We start from the raw sequence: 27,315 nt of genomic DNA, 5'->3' as shown, positions 1-27,315 counted from the left end.
CATTTGAATGCATTGGCTACTTTTTCTCCCCCAACACTCAATTCGTTATATTAACATGGTTTTGCATCTAATATGGATTCTCTTTTAATGAGCTAAATATTGTTTCTGTGGGAAATTGGATGAAAAAAAAAAAAAATCCGTTAGTTGTAAGTTTATTGCAGATTGTGTATCCTAGTCAGTTAGTTTCACAAGGGCCTTGGCATTTGTCTTATTTCCCCTTATTGAAGAAAAAAAGTTAAATTAAACAAATTATTGTAGTTTATGTGTAGTTCATGGGTCAATACTTCTTTGCATGCAGTTTGCAAAGTACATGATTTATTCTTGCACTCACATAACCCCATAGACAGAAATGAGTTCAGACTGCTTGAACACTTGACTGTTTTATGCATAATTATGTGCTTCTTCAGCTTTATCAGTTTTTAAGCATAACGTTCTAATTCACCAATTGGGGGTGAAATGTCAGACTTCTGAATGAATGTTATTTTGAAAGTAATTTTTTTTTATCACAAAGGACTGTATAAAATTGGAGGTAGTTAGTGGAACATTGAAATGCATCAGAAAAGAGACCTTTGAGAAAGTACAGTGCCCTCTCAATTACAGTTTCACCACGGGGTATGACAACAACAACAGCAGTTTTGTCCTCTCAAATTGTATTCAATATGACAACCTGCTTTGGGTGGTACGTTTTTGCCGTCTAAAACATATGTTATTCGCACCGTGCGAAAAGACCATTCACAATGTCTAATGTCTTCTCAATTGCAGTTTTACCACAGGGCAAAAGAGTGCCGCTGCGCTCTCAAATTGCTGTCACAATATCGTGCAACCATGCAACATATGTTATCCGCATTGAGAGGAATGTTCATTTGGCCTCCCACCCATCCAACCTGCCTTCTGATGTCTTTTCTAGTAGTTTATGGGTTTAAGTGTTCCATCTAGAGCCAGAGAATCTGAGGTAGTACATGTTTTCTCTTCCTTTACTCCCTCCCTCTCTTTCTTGGTCTCTCTCCCCCTCTCCGTGACTCGTGGGTGTTGGGCTGAAATAGTTTGGTGTACTTTTACATTCCTTATATAGCCTGTGGAGTATTAGAGACTTGGAGCGAACCCGTGTCACAGAGAAGGAGGGGAGGGAGTTGAGCTTTGCCAGCAGTGAGAAAGTCAGGCTATCTCGCAGTGCCTGATTTCCACTTGGTTTTCTGGAGGTTTGGGTGACAAGTTTGGCCCTTGGCATAAGGTATGTGTGCAGCAAGCCACACTGTAGCAGGTAAACTCTGTGTGGGATAAGATAAGCCTCTGGAGTTTGGAGACCATAAGTCACAGGGAGAGGGAGGTTTCAGCTTGTCCTTGGCTTTCTGTTTTATGTCATGTTACCATTAACTCTTGTACCAACCTGTAACATAATCAACATAGTGATGCAATGATGTGCTGGAGGTGCCAGTGGTGGATTAGGTTAATGTCTCATTAATGCGTTAGTTGTTAAATTAATCCTCTGTCATCACACATGGGTTGGATTTAATGTATTGCATTTTAACTTGTGGATTTGCAAGAGTGTAGATAATTTGCACTTTCATTGTGTTTCACTGACCAGCAATTTGCAGAAATCTATAGGTGCTTATTTCTGTCACCTACCTGATCATTAATTTAAATAAGCCAGTTCTCAAATGTCTCCACGGAGACCGCTGTTAAACAGCAAACAACTGGTCACTCAGGAATAAAAGTGTTTTCTAATGGTTTCAGTACTGTGAACTTACAGTGAATAGTCAAGTCAACTTTATTTGCGTAGCGCTTTTCACAGAACAATAATATCGTTTTACATAGTCACATTTAGCAGATTAGAGCTGGGCGATAATATAGTTTACATTGTGTGGTGATATAACCAATCAAGCAGTTGAGGTTTGCTATAGTTCTGTATGCAAATAAAGTTAGTTACTTATTCATTCAAGTTTACATAGAGACCTTTGCGATAACAGTATACAATATATATTCATTTCATCAGTGAAATGTGCTGTGGATGTTGAAATATCTTTGTGGAACCACAGATGCCAATAATTTTTTTTTCTTTTGTTTTTAGAAGTGTTTATAGTGTAAATATAACTTGTACTGCATGTTTGAGGGTAAAGCTAGATGTACTATGTTTAATATTGTATTATATAATTGTTCAATCTACCTTCCAATTCATAAAGTTTGTAAGGTTAAAGTCACGGAGAGTCAGATGTCAGCAGCACACCAGACATCTGGTTTCAGCTTTGCTAGGAGCTCTGAATAACTTATAATATTATTACTGTGACTATAATCTTTCTTTTGTGTTTGTTTTCTCTTCAGGCAATGAATATATATAGTGTAACGCTCAACGGACCTGCTCCCTGGGGTTTTCGGCTTCAGGGAGGCAAGGACTTCAACATGCCCCTGACCGTGTCCAGGGTAAGTGACCTCCATCTTGGATGTAGCGATGGGTAAAAGGCATGTTTTGTTTACAGCTTAAGCTGTAAGCTGCTTATAAATGATGTTTTCATCTCATTTGTTCCCTTTAACTTTTCAGTTTGACAAATGAACAAGGCGTTTCGCCGATTTAATTTAGATAGCGTGAACCCATCGCTCACTCAAGGTGTTTTCATCCCCATAATGAAGTTTGCACCAATTCTGTTTCGGTTTACGTTGCCGCCTCCTCACACAGAAAAGCATCAAACGCAACCTCATAAGGAAATGCAATAAGAGTTAATGAGAAAAGTGTGCTCAGTGTTTCGTGAGGTCTATTTCAACACTCGCATTCCTTCAGAAACATGTCAGCGCTTGATATCAATGCCGTAAGAAAAGGGCTGCTTTCAAAACTCCATTCAAATGTCTCCTCACAAGGATATGTTATGCTTTGTTTAGTTTCCAGCATGCATTGTTCTCTCTTTAAGGTCATTGAATCCTGGCTTAATAGTACCTCGAATGGAGCATATTGAACAGATCAGGTCCAGACGCAGAATTTCCATTCCTTATTTGAGCAGTGTTGTTTGTGATATACACACAAGCTCTGGTAGCTAGTGCGTTTGTGGACCTGAAAGGTCATTTCATTTGTACAGTATATGAATACCATAGGGACAAATAATGAGGCCTTGGTTTTGATAAAATGCTGCTGATATACTTTCAAATATCTAAGATTATTGTGCACAGACAATAATAAGTAAGATTTTTTTAGTTTGAGTACACATAAGAAATTCTGTCCAGTGGTGTGTTTCCCAGAAGCATCATCAGCCAGCTGTGGTCACATGATGTTCCACTGTTATCAGTATTTAGTGAACTATTTTCAGTGTACATTTGGAAATATCATTGCAGACTTGTAGGGTCTTGACCTGTAGTTAGAAGGAATATGATTTCAGTTTTACTCAGTTATGCTAGTGTGGCAGAAATTGCATACTTCATCTATACCAAGTGTTTTGTTTTCCTGTATGAACGGAAGATTTTTTTGCATGTTCGTTTTTTTTTTTTTTTTGATTCAAGTAATGTGTCTTTTTCTTCATCAGCATATGCTTCTAAATAATGATTGATATTGATTGTTTGGCTTTTTTTTTGCCATTTTGAGATGAGTAACTATTCCCACTTGGCTGAAAATGTCACCACAAGTTTCAAAGTTCCTGACAGCTTTGCTCATTGGTAATGGATGTTTTCTGGATGCATTCATTTTTAAATGCTTTTTCTAAATATTGAGTTTTTTTAATGCTTTTGTGTGAATATCAGCTTCGAAATGTCAAGGAAACAATATCAGCGAGATTCTCTGTGTTTGAAGCTTTGCCAGACTTTACAACTCTTTGTCTGACATGGTAGAATAACCTGCAGCTGTCTACATCTGTTCAGCTCTCAGACGTCTGTCGGCGCTGATGACTTGCACTAACACTCCCAGCTTCAGTCAAAATGGTGACTTCATCCGTCAGTTTAGAGCCGGTCATAAAGCCGCCTGCTGCTGCCAGATGTTATGCAATAGCAGGAGCGTGTCTGTGCGTGTCATTCTTAGCCTGATTTAGTTTCTCATAAAGCACAGTGCAGGATCTTGTGTTTATGAAGAATGATTTCATTACAGGATTTAACAGATACCGGCATTTTCTCACGCTAGAGCTAGCATGGCAAAAAGGATGCCTATCGTTTTAGAAATTAAGCCTATCGTCTGATTTTGCGAGTAAATTGCAGGAACAGAGCTTCAGAAAAATCTAGAAAAAGTCCATTCAGAATAATCAGTTATTCTCTTTATAGTTCAGTGGCTCTCTATGCAAGGCCACAATCTCAATTGCAAAGCACCGAACTTGCATGTTATCACTGTTTATTACCTTAATAGTAATCACGTGACCTAAATTGGCACGTGCCATAGGTAAGTGAAATAAACACATCATTCCTCAGACGCCTTCACCTCTCGACAGACGTGAAAATGAATTTTCTAAAGAACGTTCCAGCCAGACGTCTACCCGTGTTCAGGTTGACACCAGCGAGTCATTAGCGTGACAGGAGGTGAATCATTAGGTGTGTTTGTTCTGTCGTTTGAGATTACACAATACTGTTAAAGGTGATTTGTTAGTCTTGTATGAAGGGTGGTGGTTCATTCTGCTTGACAGAAGTCTACGCCCTCTTCTTCCAGTTCTGAACTGTTGAGTTATGCAGTGTTAAATCACAGGTCATGGTCTATAAACAGGTCATGATGTAATAAAGATATGCTCTGTCCACAGGTTCTAAAGTAGAATAATTTGAAGACGGGTGGTCTGTCACCCCCCCCCCCCCCCTTAAGTGGGAGAACAAAGAGGTTAAAGAGTGAGGTTTTATGGGCTTAGGCGCATAAGACGGGCCATTCAAACAGGAGAGTGATGAAATGGAACAGTGGTTTATTTATAGGGACTGCTTGAACGTTTGCTGTTATACATAATAATTAGTGGTGCTGGTGCTCACTAAGGATTTGAACACACCACTAATCTTGTGTTTTAAACTTTGTCATGTAACATCCTGCATCGTTTGCGCTATACAGGCATGAAATATGAGGATCTGATTAATTACTTTTGTCTAAATATGCACATAAATCCAATTGGGATAGGGGATCGATCATCTAAACATGAAAATTGTGTGTTTTGAAGATGAATCATAGGTGCAACGTTTGTAACAACAACTGTCTTTGGTTTGGCCTCTTTGGAGTTTAAGGACCATTAAGTAACCACCTGGTAACATCCTAGAAACCACATAATGCACAAAAAAACCATTCCAGTCTCCTATTACTAATTCAGTCTAGCAGCATTAGTGATTTGTGTTTTTCCTATGTCATAAGTAGGGATTCATTTCATCAGCTGATGGTAGTTGGAAGCTGGATTGGCCTTAATATTTCTCAGAGCATTTTCCTTGATTCCTCCTTTCCTTCACCACCTCCTCCTCCTCCTCCTGTTTTCTTTCGGTTGCACACATCGGCACATTTCTTCAGCATTCCTGGGATTTTAACGCTGCTTTCCTATTCCTGGCAACAGAGTGGCCCTTTGTCTGCTTTTGTGCTATCCATTAATGTCTCAAATCATTCCCAAAACCAGATGGTTCTTGGACCTCAAGGGAACATTTTCCTGATGAAATCAATGAAAGTGAAACCTACAGATGACACGCATCGAGATGGATGGATCTGTGTGTACTAGCTATGAAATCCATAATCATTTCAGTACAAGTGTTGTGATTTTTGTATTTGCATCAGTGGATGTCCATCTGGTTTGCATTAGCAGGCAACATGCCATTCAGCTGAAATTAAACTCAACTGCAATTAGAAAATTATATATGATGTAATCTTTAGAAGATTAGAGCACAGTTTGAGTTTTATTTTTTTTTGTGATTTTTGTTCCTGGGGACTCCAGCTTTTTGACGTTAAGCCAAACTGAGGCCGGTCTGCTCTCTTGATGAAGACATTACTTTGTGTATTTTACTCTGGAGGTTAGAGACCTCATACAATTAAATTTGGAGTTTCGTGGCTTGTAGTCATTATCTGTTCACTTTTAGGCCATCTGCATGCTAGTGTGCTTTTAAAAGTTGACTTAATCCAATTTATTTTCTTGTAGAAAAACAGACCTTAAATGCTGATGACTTGGTTCAAAAAGAAGTATTTTATGTTTAATGCTTTATGTATTACATGCAAAAACTTACTATATAAATTTACTATTTTAATATATTTTAAAATTTATTCCTGTGATGGAAAAGCTGAAGACTTTGGTCGTCAGTGTCACATGATCCTATTATATCTGATGCTAAAGAAGCATTCCTTATTATCATCAGTGCTGATACTGCTCAATATTGTTTTGGTGGAAAGAAATCCACATGATTTTTAGGAGACTTTGATAAATTAAGAGTTAAGGAAATCTTTTTTTTGATCAATTTAATTTACAGTATCCTTGCTCTCTCTCTCTCTCTCTCTCTCTCTCTCTCTCTCTCTCTCTCTCTCTCTCTCTCTCTCTCTCTCTCTCTCTCTCTCTCTCTCTCTCTCTCTCTCTCTATATATATATATATATATATATATATATATATATATATATATATATATATATATATATATATAATATTATTATTATATTTTTATTTTTATTTTTTATTTTTCAAGATTACAATGGCTGTCAAGAAAGTGTAATTATTGACTCCAGAAGTTCATATTCAGATTTTTAATTCATTTTGAGTGTGATAGCTCACTATCATGAACTGTCATAAGAAGATCCTTTTAAAAAAATTGCTTTTATGTTTCCCAATGAAAAAATAAAATGAAAATAAAAAGAGTTTATGGTTAAAACATAGGAGTAAGTAAACAATGATATAACTTTCACTTTTGGCAATAACTTGAACTATTGGCAGAACTATTGCGTTAAAAACAATACTGGGTTTACTCATCATATTCCCAGCGTCTCTGGCCTGTGGACCTAATCATCAGAGTTTGTCAGAGTCTTTTTAACAAGTTTGTCAATATCTATTTATTTGCTTTTGGAGGGCTTGTTAGCAGGCGTAGCAGTGGCTGCTCTAGGAGACCTCTGAAGTCGGTCTGGTTTGAAGCTTGGCTCTTACATCCAAGATATTTATGGCTCACTCATATCAGCTGACGCAATTAGTCTGAGGCTCAGTGTCTTACAGCCCCCCATAAGGAAATGGAAAGTGAAATGCTGCAAGGATTTTAACGGTCAGTTTTAGGTGGTCTTTAGAGTCACCGCCTAAAACTGACCTAGGGTGGTCTTTAAGGTCACCACATAAACTTTGAGCACCATCAAGGACAAAAGGACTGGCAACTGCAAGTCTTGGGGAGAATTACAATATTTGTAATAGGCCATGACTTTAAAGCCCATTTAGCATCAGATTTCTGGCACATGCATGGGAAATGTTCGTTGAGCTTTATTGTTGATTGTGACCCATATCATCCCTCCTTGAACATCTATGACCGCCATCCTCGTTTTTAGCTGTTTATACAAGTTGAATTTCTTGTGTCGTCCTGTGTATTAATGTCAGAAGGTTTAAGGTTTCTCAACTCTTCCCCCTTTGACTTGTAAAAGGCCTTAGCACAGCACTTTACTGCCACCAGACTCAAGTCAAGGAACAGCTGGGCGCTGAATTTGATCCAGGAACACAGGTGGTCGTGTCCATCAGCTTTATCTGCATACTCCACCACACATTTCCCTTGTCTTCTTTCCTTCTGTTTTGTCTCTCAAACATTTTTTTTTTTTTCTGCTGTGCCCATATTTCTCCATGTGTTTGCTTCTCTGATAGTGATTAGTGCTTCTAAAAATCAAGAATAAATTAATTCATCAATTAATAATTCTAATACAAATCATCACCTGTATTTTTGAACATTCTATTTATTGATTGATTGATTGCCGCTGATCACAAATGGATGTTAGGCAAGATGTTACACTGCTCGATCCCATTGCAAATGAAAAATGAGCATGCTGGTCTGGTCTGTTTCCTGTATTCCTGCCAAAGTGCTACGCCTGGTGGAGGACATTTATTTAGACCCCAGCCATTTCCTCATGATGTCATGATGACATCACAATACTTCTTATGTTTCATAAATATTTGTATGGTCTCAAACAGGCTCCTGAGGGCAGAGGCTCGAGGACAATATCTTTTGTTCTCTTCCCCCAGTGCTGTCCAACTCCAGATTCCCATTCAGAGCTCAGCAGAGAAGACTTGTAAATGTTTGTTGAAGTGAATGAATAGCAGGCGGCCAAGACAGGAAATGTGGTCGAATTTGGAGAATGGATAGGGAGTCTGAAATGTCCAGGGCAGATGTTGAGGGTTTGAAAACAGCATTGCATGCAAATAGATGCCAGCAGCAAAAGCTGGATCTCATTAGGGTGTTACCACCAAACGTCTTATGATGTTATTACACACTAAGTGCTTTTAATGATGCACAGCATTTTACATTTTGAGTTGCTTTTATTTGTTGCCAAAAGTGGCGATGCTGTTGGAGTCCACAGGGTCAAGGTTTTGCATTGTTTCATTAACCCTACTGGTAGATGTAGAAGCTACACCGTCTGTTTCCTAAAGCATCATTCTCCATTGATGGCCATAAGAAAAAAAGAGCAACTGCAGTTGAAATGAAAGGATTTGCTAACACATATCCTCCCTGATTGGGTCAAGAACCTCACCTTTTAGCTTTAGGGTAGAACGCTAACCTTTCCTATTTACCGTTTCCGTGGGAGTTTTGAGCAAAGTTTCCTCAAATGTTAATCGCCAACGGAAATCTTGCTGAACTGCTTGCCAGATCAACAATGGGTCAAAACATTCCTCCAAAACTTGGCAGAGCTCGCATGGTTGGGAATGAATGTTCACAAATTTAATATGGCAGATCAGTTTGGCAGGATCTTGGGTCTGGGTTGTGTGCCTTCTCATCAGTGTGTGGCATTCAAGTTGTTCACACTTTACTCTGTAGTAATATGAAACTGTCACTAGTCTTATTTTCCCTGAAGACATCAGACACAGGTTAACTTGGAGGTTCATATTTTGGTTTTGCTGTTCCAGTAATGAACAAGCGATAAACGTAAATCTGTGACTTCTTTGGCATAAGTCAGGGACATGCATGTGAATGTGACTCATGCGTTCCTAGACATGACACACAGAGCATCATTTCCCAGACAGAAGTAGAACATTTTCCATGTTTCAAAATTTGGATATTAATTTCCATGTAACACCGGCACTAGCATATTTCCCTACATTCTCTTCCCTTTCCCTTTTGGGCGATGCCTCTGGCCTTTTTCTGAGTGATTTATAATATGCTGTGGCTCACTTCATTGCCAAGTCGGTCTTATCTGAAAACGCTGCACAGTAAGACTGTAAAAGTCAATGCTGTGTTAAAGTGCTGGGTTATTTTAGACTGGCTTTTTGTTATGATGAAGGGTTTACCAACAGTATTATGTCGTGAGTTCTTTGTGCTGTAGACTTTGCTTCCTCTCAGGTGTGTTTGTTCTTGTGCGGTTGAGTTTGATTGATTGGAAGGTGCTGCTTCTTTCTCTGCAGTGGCTTTAGAGTTGACATGGATTGAATAGATGAGGAGCTCAGCTCGAGGTGTGGTTGGCTAAGATCCATTTTTAGCTGATCTTGCTTTTAAATCTAATGCCTGTCTCATTTATTCAGGCTGATGAAACTAAAGTGCTTTTGAATGCTTGTAAATTAATGTTATTTTCTTAATTAAATAATGACAAAGAACTTGATAGAACAGGTCTGCAGGTTCCGAGAAATGTTTCTAATCTTCTCTTTTGCTGCTGGCCTACTTAAACAGAGAGCACTGAATTTAGACATTCAGAATCTGGGTCAAATTATACTAAATTCAGCAGCTTTTAGATGTCAAATATATCAGTTTATTCCTTTTGGAGATTCATATTAGGGTGTTGAGGCAGGCAACACTATGCTAAAGTTCACATTTGGGGTTAGAAGAAGAAATAAGCTAACCTCATGCTTTAATCCCTGATAACTTGTCCAGTGTTCATTTTTTTTCAATTAACCATATTTTTATAGACTTTAATAGTCAATTCCACTAGACAGATGAGAAAACAAGCTAATTGGAGTCATGTGTTGAGACCAGAATAGTCACAGAGACTTGGGAGTGAGCACTTTAGGCTTTGGCCATTAAGAAACCACCTTTTAACTACCCAAAACAACTTAGAAACCAATTGGCAATGTGCTTTAAAACATTCTTTATTTTAGAGTACCCTTGCAACCACTCACAAAACCAATGTATTGTGTTTATGTGTTCCTGTGGCTCAGTGGTAGAGCATTGCGTTAGCAGCACAAAAGGTTGTGGGTTCCATTCCCAACGAACACATGATAGGTAAAAAATGTTAGCCTTAGTATGTCGCTTTGGATAAAAGCGTCTGCTAAAAGCATACATTTATGTTTTCATAACCACTTGCTATTCAAAAAAGATTAAATCTGGTTCAGATTTAAAATGTTTATAGTTAGTCATCTCATGACACTTCATTACATACAGACTGACTAATGTTTGCTCTCTGTGGCTGTTTCAGCTGACCCCAGGTGGTAAGGCGGCCCATGCCGGAGTGGGTGTTGGGGATTGGTTGGTGTCCATCTCTGATGCCAACGCAGAGGAGATGACCCATGTGGAGGCACAGAACAAGATCAGAGCTGCAAGCGACTCCCTCGCTCTCACTTTGAGCAGGTACACACACACACACACACACACACACTTACTCATCGCATTTGAGTGTCAGTATCACATGGAGAGAGGATGACTTCACAGGAAATTGAGTTCTTTGGTTAATACATCACTGTTAACCCTTTTATTACAGTCTTGAAAGATAGACTGTGACTTTTACAACCCATGTTGCATTAGAATCAACAAAACAAAGATACTCAGACGTTTACAGCTGTGATGATATCAAAGAGCCTTCAAAGAGCAGTTTCCTGGACTTTGGAAGAAAAACTAATTTTGTCAGACACTATTTACCTTAGTTAATAGTATTTTGGTAGTCTGTTTATGGTGGGTTACTATTGTTTTGTTCAGAATGATGAAAGCATTGCTTATAGAGTGCAACAGTCCAGCCCAGAAGTAAAAATCACATTTATTTTCTTCATAGAGATAGAAATAGTGATCACATCACATTGTGCCATGCTGATAATTTGCCTTGGTAGCTTCTGTGGCATTTAAGCAGTATTAAATGGGCTCTAGATCTCTGGGCCTCTTGTTTTGTGCAGACGGTATTAAATGCATAGAACAAATCTTTCAGTTTCTTGTAATAAAACTCTCCGATGGCTCAGACGACTAAAGGTAGAGGGCTAAAGGTAGAGCAGATAATTTGGAAGCATAGTGGTAACTCTGTGACTTGAGCTGACCTTCGCTTTCCAGCACGGAGATGGGAAAACTCCAATGCTTTGGGATGCAATTTTGAAATCGCTTACATTGCACTACTTTTGGGCAACTGCAGAAAGGAAAAGCCCAAAAAAAGGAACATTTCAAATGGACCTTACTGCCCTCAGACAGACCATAAGCTACTGGTGGAAAGAGTCTAATGTCTGTGGCTAAGAGATGAGTAATGGGAAAGATGAGCGTAGTTGCAGAGTGACCGATGTGCTTCTTCCTGCTCTGTCATTAGGCCGTCCCTGTGATCAACACAAGAAGATGAAGAGCCTGTTTAATGGTCCAAACCACAGCTATGAATGTGGTATTCTTCCTTTTTTGGGTGTGTGAGAATCATTTATATGTCATCACATAGGTAAGCGCTGGTAGCGGTTAGTAATGGCCTGTTTAAGTGAAGAGGGATAAAAACTTGTGCTTGAGTTATGAGAAATGTGTCTCCATCGATAAAACGGGGCTTAGCTCATATATGCATGACTCCAGTGAATATATGCAAAACATTTGTCAAACCTATCGCAGGTTTACAAAAGATTTAAGCAGCACAATTGTTCCAGGACTGAAAATAAATCAGCATATTAGAATAATTCCTAAAGGATCATGTGACAATGAAGACCGGAGTAAAGGCTAATGAAAATTCAGCACTGCGTCACAGAAATAAATTTCATTTTAAAGTATATTAAAATGGGAAACCAGTATTAGAAATGACAATAATATTTCACAATATTACAGATTTTTATAAATTTATATAAATTTTTAGGGTGAAATATAACTTTGTCTTGACACTTCTTCATGAGATTAAATACCCCGTCATTACTTAGGGCTGTTTCAGGTCAAAGAGTTTATAGAGAATCTCTCTATAAAAAGTGCTGTGGAATGAGGGAGGACATGAATGAGGTCGGTTCAGTCATAAAGTGTTCATGATGCAGAGAATTTTCCTATTCTCCAGACAGCTCTTTGTCACAGGCCACATCTTTGGAATGCTGGGAGACGGGATGAGCTGATTGGAGGTGCGAATGAGAGTGGGCGTGTCCTCATGAGTCATATCGCCGATGGTTAGATGAAGTCATTTCATTGTGGAGTTTGTTGTGACATAACTGTGAAAACATCTGTTTGTCAAAGTTCATAATTACCCCTTTGCCCAGTACGCTGATAGATGACTAGTTTCCTGACTATTGTTTTGGGAAGCTTTGGTTGTCAGACATGTCAGTGTGTCTGTCTGATAAATTACAATGTTTGCGTCCCATGGAAAGGCAAGCTTGAAGACAAACGTCTGAGCATGTCTGTATTTATTCCGTAGTATACTTTTATTACAGAGGGTGGTTTAGTTTTGGTTTACATGGCCTTTGATAGCCATTTGGGCAACCTCTTCAATTGTGGTTTCTTTAAACACAAAGTCTCTTTTTAGCTTTGTTGCTTTAGACGGTTGTCCTGGTTTGCACTTCTTGTGTGCTTTTGGTCAGTGTTCAAGTTTAATTTGAAATCAGAAGTGATTTGTCTTGATGCTGTTGTAATTTTGTCAAAATGCAATGACTTTCTTGTGCCTGTGAAAATTTCATCTTTGCATACAAAGTCAAGAAAAGCTGGTATAATCAATTTTAGGAAAACATTGCAAGATTTATATATTTGTTTGTGTGTCTACCTTGCAGGAAAACCGATTTGAAAATAGAATATACAGTTCAGATATATATTGCAACTGTCAGTGTGTGTATATATATATATATATATATATATATATATATATATATATATATATATATATATATATATATATATATATATATATATATATATATATATATATATATATATTAGTCAGTTGCACTGGACACTGTTCATTTCCTCTGCCATTTACTGTAATAGATAACTCTTGTAAAACAGTCTTGTTGTGATATTTGCTTCTACATTTTCTGTCTAAATGGCTAACTGTAAGCAGGCCACTGTGCAAAAGGACACCATGGCTGACACAGGAAGTGGTGTATAGGCACAGGAAATTCAGACTCATGTGGAGGTCACAGATGAAATGCAACTCTTTTTACTAGATGGTCCAGTTTAGGCCAGAAGTTCTTGAATACAGTGCTCATCTTGAGGACAGTGATGATATTGGATGTTAATACCATGGTGCTTTGATATTTGGAGCGCAGCAAACAACACCTTTTTTTTATTTAACTGTGTGATTGTATGATTATCATGTTCATGTATCATTGGTCTTTAATGTGATGCTTTAGGGTACTTCAAAGTAGCATTTGAAATGTTTTTGTTTATAGTTAATACAAGAAGAATGCGCAAAAGTAAAAAAAAAAGTAAAAGCATAGTTGGAAAAAGGTGTTTTTAAGATCTGTTTTGAGTGTTTATGACTTCATTTAACTAGATTTTTTTTTTTTTTTTTTTTTTTAATCTGATACATTGCTATTCCACATGTTTGAGTCACACATGTCAGCTCAAAATCATTTGGAAACCATCAGGTATTAATTCACACTTACAGCTGCAACATTCCTTTCAGACTGACAAAATGGGATTTGAAACCAGAAAGAACCGATTTAATTCCCATGAGTCTTGTTGTGTTTGGAAAAATATCTGTCTGTCCATTAGACTGTCCTTAGTTAACATTTTAAGCATTGCAGTGAAAGAGAGTAATTTTTATGAATGAGCTCAAGTAAATTCTTTCTGTGCTTCTCTCTCTGCAGAGCTTTTAATCCTGCTGGAGGAGAGCAGAAGGTAAGACAGCTGCCCTTTTTCTCCTGTGTTGGACAGAACTGCGAAGCTTTCGCAAGACCCACTTAACCAGCTCCTGATATCAGAAGAAGTACATTTAGAGTGGTTCTCCAGTTCTCAGCTGCTTTGAATACTTCAGAACTGAGCAAACACACACTAGCTATCTAAATCTCTTGCCATAGAAGTTTTTGCTTTTATGTAAGGTCATTATATATTTATATATAGCCCCTGAAAGAGAACTTTTTCACTCTTAGAATGAATTAATATATAGAGTAAATATTTTACTATTTATGTATGAATATTTTTGTTTTTTATCTTTGAGGACATCCTTGGACTTCCTAAATGAAGTTATTTATTTATTTTTTTCTTAGATTTAACTTATTTCTTGGAATAACTTTGTCCCCAAATAATATCGAAGTTAATTCCCAAGCACATACTCAATTTCAGCTTTCAACTAGTGTGATTTCACAGCTTTCATAGCTCATTCATAACTCATTCTCATGTAAGTTTCATGGCTCTTTTGGCTTTCATGTGCTGGTTGCAGTGTATTGCGGAAGTTTGGGTGGTTTGTCTGTTTTCCAGTCTGATTCAAATGTTCAACATCTTGCTTTTGGTCTTGTTTAAACCTTCCTTCAACAATTTTTGGTTGAATATGCATCGCCACAGAATGCACAAACCCAGACTGAATCTGCATTTCCACGTGCGCATTGTATAACAGCAAAAGTTAATAAACTTACAGCTTTTACATTTCGATTTTTAACTATAGAATTTCAAGCTTTAACTATATTTGTGTAATTTGTATTTATTATTATTATTATTATTATTATTATTATTATTATTATTATTATTATTATTATTATATTTTTTAATATATAATGAATTAATATAAATGTTATTTTATACAATATTTTGTTAAACATTCTGTGTGTGTGTGTGTGTGTGTGTGTGTATAAAATGTGTATATGTGTGCAATGTATGTAATTGTTTTGTTTTATATTTGACACAAATAGCAAATATATTTAATTAAATGAAAATTGTTAACTTGTAAAATAAACTTGTACAATTTTATTTTGTGTAAAGGTAAAAATTTTTATAAAAAAATGTCACTCAGATTATTATTTCATTATGAAAACTGAAACAAATCTCTAAATGAGATTGGTAGACACTGCGCCCTCATGTGGCTGCAAAAGCCCATAGCACGGCTCTCTGCAGCAGCGCCTGTTATAATCCAGGTCATATCAGTTATAGTTTTACTTTCAACCCAGTCAGAAGCAGAGTGCAGCTGAAATGAAGGAGGACCTTTTAGCTGTACCTTGGCCTGTTCTCAAGATAAATATTTGTGTCCAGGGTGTGTTCGTGCTTCTCAAACAATCCCCCTCCACTCTCACTATGCTCACAATTTGCTGTGACAATCCTCTCATTTAGCAAGGATTAAGCCTTTAAAATTGTGTCTGGGATTGTGCATTAACCAGTGCTGCCACTAATGTGTGTGCATGATTTGACCTGCATGGTGTTGCTTTTGCACTGTCTTTCTCCACACTCAGGATTCACTCGCACCTGCATCCAGTCAGCCCAAGTACTCATTCGCACCGAGCACGGCCATAAACAAGATGGCACGGCCGTTCTCTGCAGCCCCTGGCAATGCCAGCAAGGGGCCCGTCATCAAGCCGGTGTCATACGCCCCCAAGCTTAACTTCAACTCGCCGCAGACTCACAATGGGTAGGTGACCAGCCAGCCAGGTCTCCGACAGAGACCCGGCCTCATATCCCATCTTTAAAACAAGCTTTGATTGCCACGGGACGTTCTCGATGAGCTCAGTCCACAATAATGAGCTCGTCATTCCCAAGGCTGCGTGTTTCTGGCGATGCAGTGATGCCGTTGTCTGAATTGTCTCTGAAAGTTTAAGTCTGTGTTGCGTTCCTACATAGTGAGGCAGGAGATTGGAGGTCAGCGACTTGAAGGGTCTGGCCTGCAGTGTTTTTCTGGATTTGTTGTGTGTGCTTGTGATAAACAACATGGCGTTAAGCAGCTGTGTCTGTTTTCCTTGTTGGAACAGGCTGTTGCATCACCACCCCGGTGACCAGACTGCTCTGGGATCCATGCGAACAGGCCGTCTTCATCTGTTTTCCTCTTTGCCATCCCTCTGCGGGGACATTCTGCACCTTTTTCTGAATTTTAACAAGCACTTTTATTTAAGATGATCAAAACAACAGCTGTTAGCAGTCAAGTCCGGTGGAGTCGGAAGCAGGAAAATTGTGCTGGTTTTTACGTAAACACCTGAAGGAGTCTGTGAAGGTCTAAGGTTTTGATCTGTCCGGGTCGAGAAGGTTGAGATCTGTCTTTAGGCCAGGACTTGATGTTGTCTGTTGCTGTTTATAGAGTCGAGACCCTACCATAAAATCTGCTGAGCTCTCAAAGTGCCATTACGGCCCCGGTGCTGAATTACTTAACAGCCTTACTTGGAAAGGCTCCTGTACGAATCCACCTTAACACAAGTTTCCTCACAAACAAATTGCATGAAGGAGATGTTCTATTCAAATAGATGTGCTCTTTGTTTTATTCAAAAGGTGAAAAAAACTAAGACTTGAACTTCTGTTGGATTGTGGGAACATTTTCTGCTAAGATCCAGAGTAGAAAGCTCTGAAGTTTTGGAGTGTGTAGTGGAGGAAACGCGAGGGAATCAGAGATCGGCTGCTGGAGCTTTGCGAGTGTGTTTGCGATCTAGCACTGTGTGTGTGTGTGTGTGTGATCTCTCAGATCTCAGTCACGTCAGCATTCTGAGCATGTTTAAAGCACCGCACACCTACAAGCTTGTTTTTACGACTGTTCACTGAGGGCCACTATTGCCTGCAGTCTTGATGGAATGATACCAACAAAAATGTTCAAATTAAAAGTATTGTATTCTATAAGTGTGTAAATATTTGGTGATATTTGTGTCTGACTGTCTGTGTGCGTGTTTGTGTGTAAAATATATGCATATAATAGTGGTTCTTATAATTAATTATGAAACCCATTTTTGTCATTATGTTTTGAAAACTGTGATGCTTTTTTCCTGAATTATCTGAATAGAAAACTAAAACAAATATAATAAAAAAAATTAAATAGATTTTTGTTGTAACATAACTGTCTTTACTGTCACTTTTGATTAAATTTAATGCATCCTTACTAAATAAAAATTATACAATTTCTTTTCTTTCTTTTCTAATTGCAATTTTGCAGTTACTGGAAAACATTACATTTTAAAAGAATTGAAAATATAAAAACCAATTGATTTTTATTTTAGCAGTGTTGTGGGTATATATATATATATATATATAAATAATTCCCAGGCTTAGACAGTTGTGTAAATTTAATAAAATATATATATTTTTTTATTAATAATAAATAGATTGCTCATGTTTTTTTGTTTTTTTTTTCCAAGTTTTCCATTGTGTTACTTAAAACACACAGTGTATTTTTTCACCCAGTTAAAACCCCCCAGTTTTCTTTTTGTGTCTGCATCCTGTCTTTCTAAATGCTGTTGATCCTTCTCTGCATTTCTGTGTGATTTATTTCTAAACTATTCTCTCTTTCTCTTTATCTCTATTGTCATTCTACAGATGGAAGTTCTTGACAAGTTAGTAATGCCTTTCCTTATTTCCCTCCTGTTTTGAGAATTGCGTGCAATTATTGTTTTTGGCCTTTTATCCTTTTCATATGTTTTTTTCCTAATTTGAATGTATCCTTCCCTATTCCCAAGTCTGCATTCTAGCAGCTCTGGCTTTAGGAGATGGCAGATTTCTCACATCGAAGCTGCCCTCCCGCTCTGTAATTATTCACTGAGGGATCGTAAATGTACAGCTTTATTCCAGCCAGCGATGATATTTCAGATCGCAGTGGACGGCCTCCATTCTCTCAGTCTAAAGCCAGGCTGCTTTAATGGACACTTGTGTTCTTTGTTGTTCTGCTCCCACTCTTCCTCTCTATTGTTATTTGTGTTCCTCATCCTGTTCTTCCTTCACTCTGCCGTTCATTAGAGGAGAAGTCTTCTGTGAGGAGTTGTACCCTGAGGGGAAGTAAGTGCTGAATGCTTGTGGCTCTAATGCTGTTGCTGAAAGAGCGTAGACCTGCTGCTGACCTCACTAATAAACTCTTGCTTTCCACGACATCAGACCGTGTTTCATTGCTTTTTCACTCGGTAGTTGAACTGTATTGAAACACGGCACTTTAGCTGATGGGTCGTTTGAAACTATTAGCAAATGTAGTCGTGCACTCTGAGTGACTTCAATAGAGCATGAAGCACTGATGTGGAGCCTGAACTGAAATCACATTTCGTGGGTGTTTTGATTTATTGTTTTGTGTGCATGTAGTTATGAATCTGATGTGTGAAAACAGGGTTTTCAGCCTTTACAGACCCAGGCCTCACCAGACTCTCAGCCAGCTCACGGACCTCAGTTAAATAATAATCATTATTATTATCTGTTAAATAACTTTAATGGAGACTATTAACATTGTTACATTAAATAATTTAATGATAAAATTAGTAATGATTGTTTGTGTCGTTTTTGACATTTTATACATTTAGCAGATGCTTTTTTGCAAACACATAGAGAGCCAACAATATGTAATATACATTTTATTAGAAATCTGGAAAAGGAAACCAGCCCGAGCACTGTTAGCATTTCATTATTAAGTAATACAATTAAAAACTATTATGCAATTTGATAAAAATACAAATTAATAACTATAATTAACAAAAACGCAGATAATTAACAAATAAAATGGTTAAAGGAAATAATGAACATTTGTTTATATACACTAATTGTTACTTTTTATTTATTTATTTGGTTAATTTTTTTAAATATATATTTTGTTTACTTATTAATGTATGTATTTATTTTTATTTTCCTTTTATTTCTAATCAACTTAGTGTAGTTATTTTTGCTGTAGATAATAAAAAGTATACATGTATTTTTTTATTAATATTAATAGCTATAATTAAATCATTAATAAATGAAATGTGTAAAAATAATGAGCATTCTTAGTTAAGAGAATTAAATTGAATAAAATTAGAAATTAATAAAATTATTATTAAACAATTGGAAATTTAATAGAAAATAAATACAAAATATTTTTAAAAGCCTTACTTCAGGCCCCCTTGTTGAAAACCCTATTGCTAAAACATCACCTTATAAAATTTACTGTGCTAATCATAGTTTCTGCAACAATATATATATTTATGTGTATGTTGCAATGTTTCTGACCAAATCAGCAGTTGGTATTATTGCAGTTATTGTTGCTGCTACACCAAGCTATCACCGATCTATAGTTACTCTAATAGATCGGTGATAGCTTGGTGTAGCAGCAACAATAACTGCAATAATACCAACTGTTGATTTGGTCAGAAACATTGGTTACCATGGTAAGATTCTGTAAGGGGATTTATGCACCCCAGGTTTTTATTTAAATTTTTTTATTATCATCATCTACTGCACATTCCCTCACTGTGTTTGGTTAGTCGTCTCTTGCCGTGCTGCACACATTACGTGAAGCCGATTTTATTTTCTTTACATTTTTTGTTCGCGGTGTGCTGTGCTGCTGTGGTGAATGAGAGAGGTCATGAAGGGCTCCTGTCTGCAGGCACGGTCTGCGGGTGGAAAGCATGCCCTGCTTCATCCCCAACGATCGCAGTAAGAAGAGACTGATCCAGGATACGGAGGATTGGCAGCCACGCACCGGCACCACCCAGTCTCGCTCTTTCCGAATCCTGGCCCAGCTCACAGGCACTGACTTCAGTAAGTCAGACACGTTCAGACCGCAGCCTGTCAGCGCCGTATACTCCTCTCAGAGCACTTGTGTTTCTCATTTGGGGTCTTCTGCATAAGCTCATTTGTGTCAACGGGTTTCTTTGGAAAGATAATTTCTCTGAGTCAGTATTTTGTGAAGTAATGTGGAAAAAGACATTCCTAAGAGAGGGTGGGAGTTAGGACCAAAATCTTCAATCATGATAAAACTTTTCATACTGTGGGATATCACAAGGGCATTATTTGTGCCAGAAATTCAACCAAAACTATTTATTTATTTCCCCTGTAATTTAGTGTTATTTTGGTTTTTCATTTTAATTTTTTTAACTAATCTAGTTTAAACTAGAAATTTAATTTAACTTTTATTGTCTACTTTTATTTGAAACCTAATTGACACAAACCAAAATATGCCTTTTTTTGTTTTGTTTATTTTATTTTCTCCTTTTATTTGGAACTTAAGTGACAAAACGAAAGAAGCTTCTTCGTGATGAGATGTTTAGGTTTTTGTTTTGTTTTGTTAATATTTGAGTTCAAATAATGAATGAGTAACATTTAAAGTCGTTGTAAAATAGCTGGTACGCACACATCTATGAACTTTACAATTTTAATGCTAAAATGATATTCAATATAATTTCATGTTACTGTTAGTTAATTTGAATAACTAATGTTACTGTATGAAATTATATTCATAATTTCATTTTACTTTTAATTAATTGGATTAACTAATGTTAATGTATTAAATGCTATTCATTATAATTTCATGTTACTGTTAGTTAATTGGATTAACTAATGTTAATGCATCATAAAGTTTAGGGAAGAAGCGACACATTGCTAAGAAAAAAAAAAGTACTCAGTGAAGTTGTCAAAGTAATCTTTATTTTTTTGACTTTGTGTCAGATTTTTGCATTGTATATTTACTGTGGTATAAACCGGTTGACACATTTTTAGCAGCACAGTAAATACAGTTGTAGCTCCCAGCCCTGTTCCTAAGTTCCTTAAAAAAACTCCCTTTCCTAAATCCCATCTTTACTTAGTGGCAGGGACTAATCTGAGTGTAGGAGGGCATGAAAGCATGTCCTAGAGGACACAACCGCTGATCTGATATTGAGAGTGGGATCATAAAGAAGTGGGAAATGTCGTCTATCTGTAGCTTAAAGGGTTATGGCCGAGATTTTCTCCTTTATGTGATCTAGAGCCTGAGTGGCTTTGATTTGCTCTGGAGTAAGTGGTAGGAAAGAGGTGTTCAGTCAACCATTGTTGCTGTACCGAATCTGTACATATCACAGGATTGACTCTCATGTTAAAAGGTGATGGGGAGTCCCTTTATAAGCAGCGGTCTTCAAGTGTTTTGTAGCGTTGTTCAGTTACTGGCAGTGGATTTTATATTGTGTTTGTGTCTAACGGTTGGTCTGATCTGTATCTCTCCTGCTTTCCTCAGTGCAGGACCCGGATGATGAGAACATGAAAAGGTCCAGGTAAAGAACTGCGTGAACTTGCTAATGAAGTGTGGTTTGAAGCATTAAATGGCTGGCTCTGACCTTTTAGCACCTTCATTAGGAGATCACGGTGTTCAGCTCTCTGCGGAGAGACGCTGAAAATATGCTTTGATCCGCATTATGAGCCGTTGTCTGATCTGTGCATTTGCAGTATAGCTTCATACGCCGAGTGCTGTGTGCCTTATAATCAGACCTTCACAGAGTCCTGCCCTCAGATTTCTGCAGAATATAAATGCCTTTCTTGCATAACATAGAGTTTCATCAATATAGATTACAGCGTGTCAGATACCAATTCAAATTCATTGATTTTTGATGGGAATGATGCCTCATGTGGAGGACAAAGGCAAGGGTTTATGGAGTTCTGTAATCCGAGAGAAATTTTGCCATCCCATTAGGCCACAAGAGCAGAGGAATTGACTTTTAAATACAAAAGTTTAGAATCAGTGAGATTTTTCAGAGGAAATTAAAACTGAGGAAGGATGCTTTAAACTGATCAAGGAATTTATTATATTACATAAGATTTCTAATATTACATAATATTTTAGTTTTAAATAAACACTGTTCTTTTAAAGAATCCTTAAAAAAATTCAGATTTTCCCACAAAAATATTAAGCAAAGCAACACTGGTAATAAAAAGTTAAAATATATAAAAATAGCAGTTTTCTATTTTAAATTGTGATCTTTTTTAACAATATTACTTCTTCTTTTTAAAATTTTCTTTTATTTATTTTTTTACTGTGTTTTTTATGCACCTTTTTGAGCATAAGAGACGTGCATTTAAATTTTAAGCACAATGAGTGTTTAAAGTTGAAATGAGAATTTTACAGCTTTGATACCTAAAACATTCTGAACATCTATGAAAGCAAGAGAATTTGGACGAAATTGAATTTGGATCGAAAATGTACTTTCCTATATTCCCGCTTGATTTTATACCAAATCATTTCTTTCCACACCCTTAAAAAAACATCTTATGCATTACTTTCCATCAAAACTCTCTTGTGTGCAAACGCCCTTAAAACTTTTGGCTCATTAGATTGTGCCGTCAGTAAGCGTGTAGTTCTCTCAGTTCCAAATCCATTTAGCAGGTTTTTCATTAAAATCAAAACCGAAAACCTGAGGGGGAAAAGTCTGCAGATTCTGTCTGGGCCTGGTTATCTACAGATACTGAATTCTGAATTCATCACTACTTGCATATGTTGCATCTTTTATTCCTTCTTCTTTCTGTTTTGCTGTTCTCTCAACCTCATATTCATTCCCTTCTTTTGTCTTTGTGTATGTGCTGGCATGTGTTTCTCTCCTTCTGTTTTGTCCTCACTGCTCTTTTTATTTCCTGTCCTCTTTGGTGCACTAAATGGCAGGGAAAAGTTCCTCTCTGAGATTCAGAGTCCCCGCTATGCCAGGCTGAGAGACTGGCATCACGAGAGATCTGCCCGTGCCCTCAACATCAAGTCCTGAACGCTCTGCCTCCCGGGCATCAGACGGCCGAGGTGGCTGAGATACAGCCGCGCTAGATACAAATGCACCACCGCGTGCCACCTATGGGTGAACACCGACCCCAGCTATACCAGGACAAAAAAAATAAAAGGGGATTGGGGGGGTTGTCAAGTTAATGAAAAAAAGTAAAAAACAAATCAATAAAAAATACGTTAAGTTAAAAATAGCACAAACAAATGCAGGCATAATGGGAAAAACCATGCAAACTGAGCCCTACAGTCAAGTTCCCGTTAGGAATATCTGAATGCTGTTGGTGTGACATAGTCTCTTTCAAGTGGTACCTTTCTACAAACTGAAAATCATGTTATTTTTTTGTTGTTGTTGTTGTTATTTTTGTGGTTGTTCAGTGGCGTTATCCATCACGGGACTGTTACTATTGCTCTTTTTTTTCTTTCTGATTGTGTTGTGTAGCCCCCCTTGTGATTTTGTCTCAACTTTCTTTCTTTTCTTTTTCTTTTCTTTTCCTGACTGTAATTAAGCATAATTAACTATTTTGATGTCATCTGATCGCTCTTCCTCTGGATCTGTCTCCAATAAGATAAAAGAATCTGTTGACTCGTGTCTCTGAGTACATAAAACATTGTGAAACACTCTGCTGTCCTCCTTTATTTCCTTCAAGCTATGCTTGTTCTCTTTTCTTCATTTCAATATTTTTTACCATTTTATGCACTGCTGTTTTCTAGTTGTTTGGAGAAGGGATGGTAACTAACCTTTGTAAATTAACCTATATTTATTTCACCCCAGGCTAACTTAACCTGGTTTAGATAGGTTTTTCAGCAGATAGATAATGGGTTTAGATCTTGCTAGTTTAGCTAACTTAATATTCTAAACATTGCTTTGTATAAGTATTATGTAGAATTACCTAAATAGATGGAACTGATTTATTTTGATAAAATTTTATAGCTTCTGGATAAAATTCAGCGCAGTGCATTCTGGGATAGGCTATTTTACTTTAGATTTCATCCAAAACAAGGTGAGAAATGAGGGTAATTTTCAAGCCTACTGTTTGGAACAGACTTCCTGTTGTGGTTGTGCCTATGGTGCCTAAAAATATTGCCTTGGTGGGCAGCACACTAGGATTTGGAACAGAACTGAGATGTTTTTGAGACTGGGATTTGTGCAAATAAGAGATTAATTAGACATTGTTTGGATTCAGTATGCACCGATTCTAATTTTGTAAAAATTTTCAGCTAGAGATTTAATCGTTCGGTATCTTGCTTTGCCCAGCTGGTATCATTTTAAACAGTGTTTGGCAATTAAAATAAATAAATCACAAGACAGACTTGTTTGGCTTACTTTAGATAAATGAATGACATGTTTAAGCCCAGGGAACTTCAGGACATTAATTATTTTGAGAAGCAATTAAACAACATGCACACATAATCATATACACAAACCCAGAAAACTCATGACTGTGTTCTTCTTGTGCGATCTTGTAGTTATGATGAAGTAGAGGATCTGGATGTACTTGTTCATCTAATTCTGGTTATGTATGAAGAAAAACTCATAAATGCTACAGTACAGTCAACTTTTTTTTTTAGAGCAGTATATACAGTATGCTAAAACCACACAATGGTCAGTCACAACTCTTCCAACGGGGTCCCGAGAAACAAAATGATTTCATATGACAAAAAAAAAAACAAACAAAAAAATAAATAAAAGAAGCTATAAATATATATTTATTTAAAAATAAGATTCTAAAGCTTTTTTGAAAACCTGGATAATTGGGTAGACTAATTTTAGAAGTGATTTCAAGCCTTTGGAACAATCAAGTAACTGTGTAAAATGTTAAAACATCATGAGCGTTTACAATTTTTATTTATTTATAAATTGTTGCTCTTGTTATGCCAAATTTTAATAAATAAGAATTATCATTAAAAAAATAAATAAAATAAATAAATAAAATGAAATGTAAATGCATTACATGTAATGTTTTATTTACAATTAAAGCAACAACAACAAAAAACACCTATCTTGTATTATAACTTGCATCTAAATACATGGCACGAAGTATCTCTTTGTTAAGGAGTGTAATTTCCATCCAGGATGTAGATGTCAGAGGTTGTGCTGTGTAGCTTAATAACATTTTCATTGGCTAAAGCCGTTTTATCAAGGCATGTGTACTGAAGGGAAATTTTCTTTCTACAGTCACGGAGTAACTCCCAGTCCTGCCAAGTCCAAGCCAGCAGACAAACCTGATGAAGTTGAAGGTAAGTACTCTCAGAACAGACAGAATAGATTGACTCTCACAGTACACACTGACTCCCGGCCCAGACTCGCTCCCACGGGGAAGACTTAACTCCCATAAAACAGACTTGTTCACGGAGCGGCCCGGCTGGCTCAGACAGGCCTGATGTTAATGGGTAAAGTAAGACATAAGTGGCACTGATGTGTTTATAGTCAATGATGATAATATGAGTCAATTATCACTCTCTTGAGATGTGATTTATATAAGCTGAATTAAACCATGAGCCACTCCTAATGCTCTCCTCTCGTGGTGTTAGCAGCATCTCGATAGATGTCTTTGTGTTATAGGTTGGTCCCTGGATAAAATCAAGCCATTTTAGACTACAGCTGCACTGGTTTTAATAGCAGCCTATAAATGTACACACTTGTAACAGGTCTCTGTTGGCTCATAGTGAGGAAGTGCTGGAAAAATACATGTATTGAGTTTCATTGTCCTTTTACTTTTTTTTTTTTTAGCGCCAGTTGAAGCACCAACGAAATCTGGTCCAGCCTGCCGGCCGCCATGGGTGACGGATCCCGGTTTCGCAGACCGTTACCATCCAGACAAGACCAGCACAGTGGTCACACAGCACCAAAAGCCGGTCCAACCCACTCCCATGCAGAACCGCAGCTCTATCATGCAGGCAGCACAGCAGAACCCCGCCGACTCCAGCGGCCGCACACCGCTCTGCGCCGCATGCAACAAGATCATTAGGTACGGCTAGCGCTCTACCGCCTCTGGAGTCAGACTTCAACACTGACTCAAAATTAGCAGTTAAGAGAAAGTCCTCCCAGAAATAAACATTTGCTGACAATTTACTCTCTCTCAATACATCCAAGATGAGTTTGTTTCTTTATCAGAACATATTTGGAGAAATGTAGCATTAAGCCAGTTACTCACCAATGGATCCTCTCCAGTGAATGGGTGCCGTCAAAATCAGAGTCAAAACAGCTGATAAAAACATCACAAAAATCCCCAGTCAATCAGTCAACATGTTGAGCAGAATACACTACTTTTAAATTCATTATTGATTTTTGTGCATACCAATGCGATTAATCACTGAAAATCATATGATTAATCGCAATTGAAATAATTAATTAATAGTTGCCCAGCACTATTTAAAATACATGTTTCTGTACAACAAACATGATAATCAGACCCAAAACAGATGTTTTTAGCAAGTATGAGGTGCTCTATTCTGGAAAAGGGGTGGGGAGCAGCAGCTCATTTGCATTTAAAGAGACAGGCATGAAACCTCCGCTTCCATTTATAATAGGCATTTACAAAATAATATAATAAATGATCTGTGGGGTATTTTGAGCTAAAATGTCACATACACATTCTGGGGACACCGGAGACTTATTCTGCCCCTTTTTACAATATGTAATATATGTGTCCTTGGAAAGCTGTGCATTTGTCAGAAACATATCCATCCAGAAGTTTTTAAACTTTAATTCCTTCCAACTTAAATAGGAGTCTTCTGTCTATAATAATGCTCTCTCTAATGGCTGTTTGGACTCTGATTCTGACGGCACCCATTCACTGCAGAGGATCCATTGATGAGTAAGTGATGTAATGCTACATTTCTCCAAATCTGTTCCGATGAAGAACCAGACTTCATCTAGATCTCATATGGCCTGCACGAGGACAGATTCAGCAAATCGGTTCAGTCATTTTTGGGTGAACTGTCCCTTTCAAAATCCCAAAGCTGACCACCGCAGACAGCCCAATATACCTCCAAATCAATGATGACTATGCGCTAAATGTCATTACTTACAAAACTGAGAGAAAACATGGGGAGGGATAAAAAGGTTGTGTCAAACTTTGTAAGGCAGCAATATTTCTTAAAATACGCAGAGCACAGAAATAGCGCCATGTCCTTGGGCTTTCTACCATGGAGAATCAATACAGAATGGAGTAGGTTTCTGTGTCTGACCTACTATTTCCATTAGAATGGCTTTTGCACATTGAACACTTAAGAGTGCTAAACCCAGCTGTTGATGCCCCAGCTGACCCTTTCACTTCAGTGCAAAAGCTTTTGTTGTAAGGCTGTGTTTGTGTGTCCGTGTTCTAGGGGACGATATGTGGTGGCGCTTGGTCGTTCCTGGCACCCAGAGGAGTTCACGTGCTGTCAGTGTAAAAGGGTACTCGATGAGGGGGGCTTCTTTGAGGAAAAAGGATCCATTTACTGCACCAAGTGCTATGACAACCGTTACTCACCCAACTGTGTCAAATGCAAGAAGAAGATAACTGGGGTAACTGCATTTCCT

General features: G+C 37.5%; 1 protein-coding gene across 2 annotated transcripts in view; it reads left to right on the top strand.

Moving 5' to 3' along the window:
* Positions 1–27,315, top strand: part of LOC113113835 (PDZ and LIM domain protein 7) — a 33,615-nt gene that overhangs the window by 411 nt on the left and 5,889 nt on the right. Inside the window, exons 1-8 of one of the 2 annotated variants that reach the window (XM_026280334.1) lie at positions 1,078–1,231; positions 2,320–2,418; positions 10,485–10,636; positions 14,017–14,047; positions 15,589–15,764; positions 24,967–25,028; positions 25,522–25,759; positions 27,120–27,300. In XM_026280334.1, the coding sequence (XP_026136119.1) occupies positions 2,323–2,418; positions 10,485–10,636; positions 14,017–14,047; positions 15,589–15,764; positions 24,967–25,028; positions 25,522–25,759; positions 27,120–27,300 (936 nt within the window). In that variant the 5' untranslated portion in view covers positions 1,078–1,231; positions 2,320–2,322. Of the gene's footprint in view, positions 1–1,077; positions 1,232–2,319; positions 2,419–10,484; positions 10,637–14,016; positions 14,048–15,588; positions 15,765–24,966; positions 25,029–25,521; positions 25,760–27,119; positions 27,301–27,315 lie in introns of those variants that run through there. The other variant, XM_026280333.1, reaches the window with a different exon arrangement.

Source organism: Carassius auratus, chromosome 14 (genome assembly GCF_003368295.1).
Source record: "Carassius auratus strain Wakin chromosome 14, ASM336829v1, whole genome shotgun sequence".
Lineage (NCBI taxonomy): Eukaryota > Metazoa > Chordata > Actinopteri > Cypriniformes > Cyprinidae > Carassius > Carassius auratus.
The sequence above is the reverse complement of the archived record's forward strand: the minus strand, read 5'-3'. Positions and strand labels throughout refer to the sequence as shown.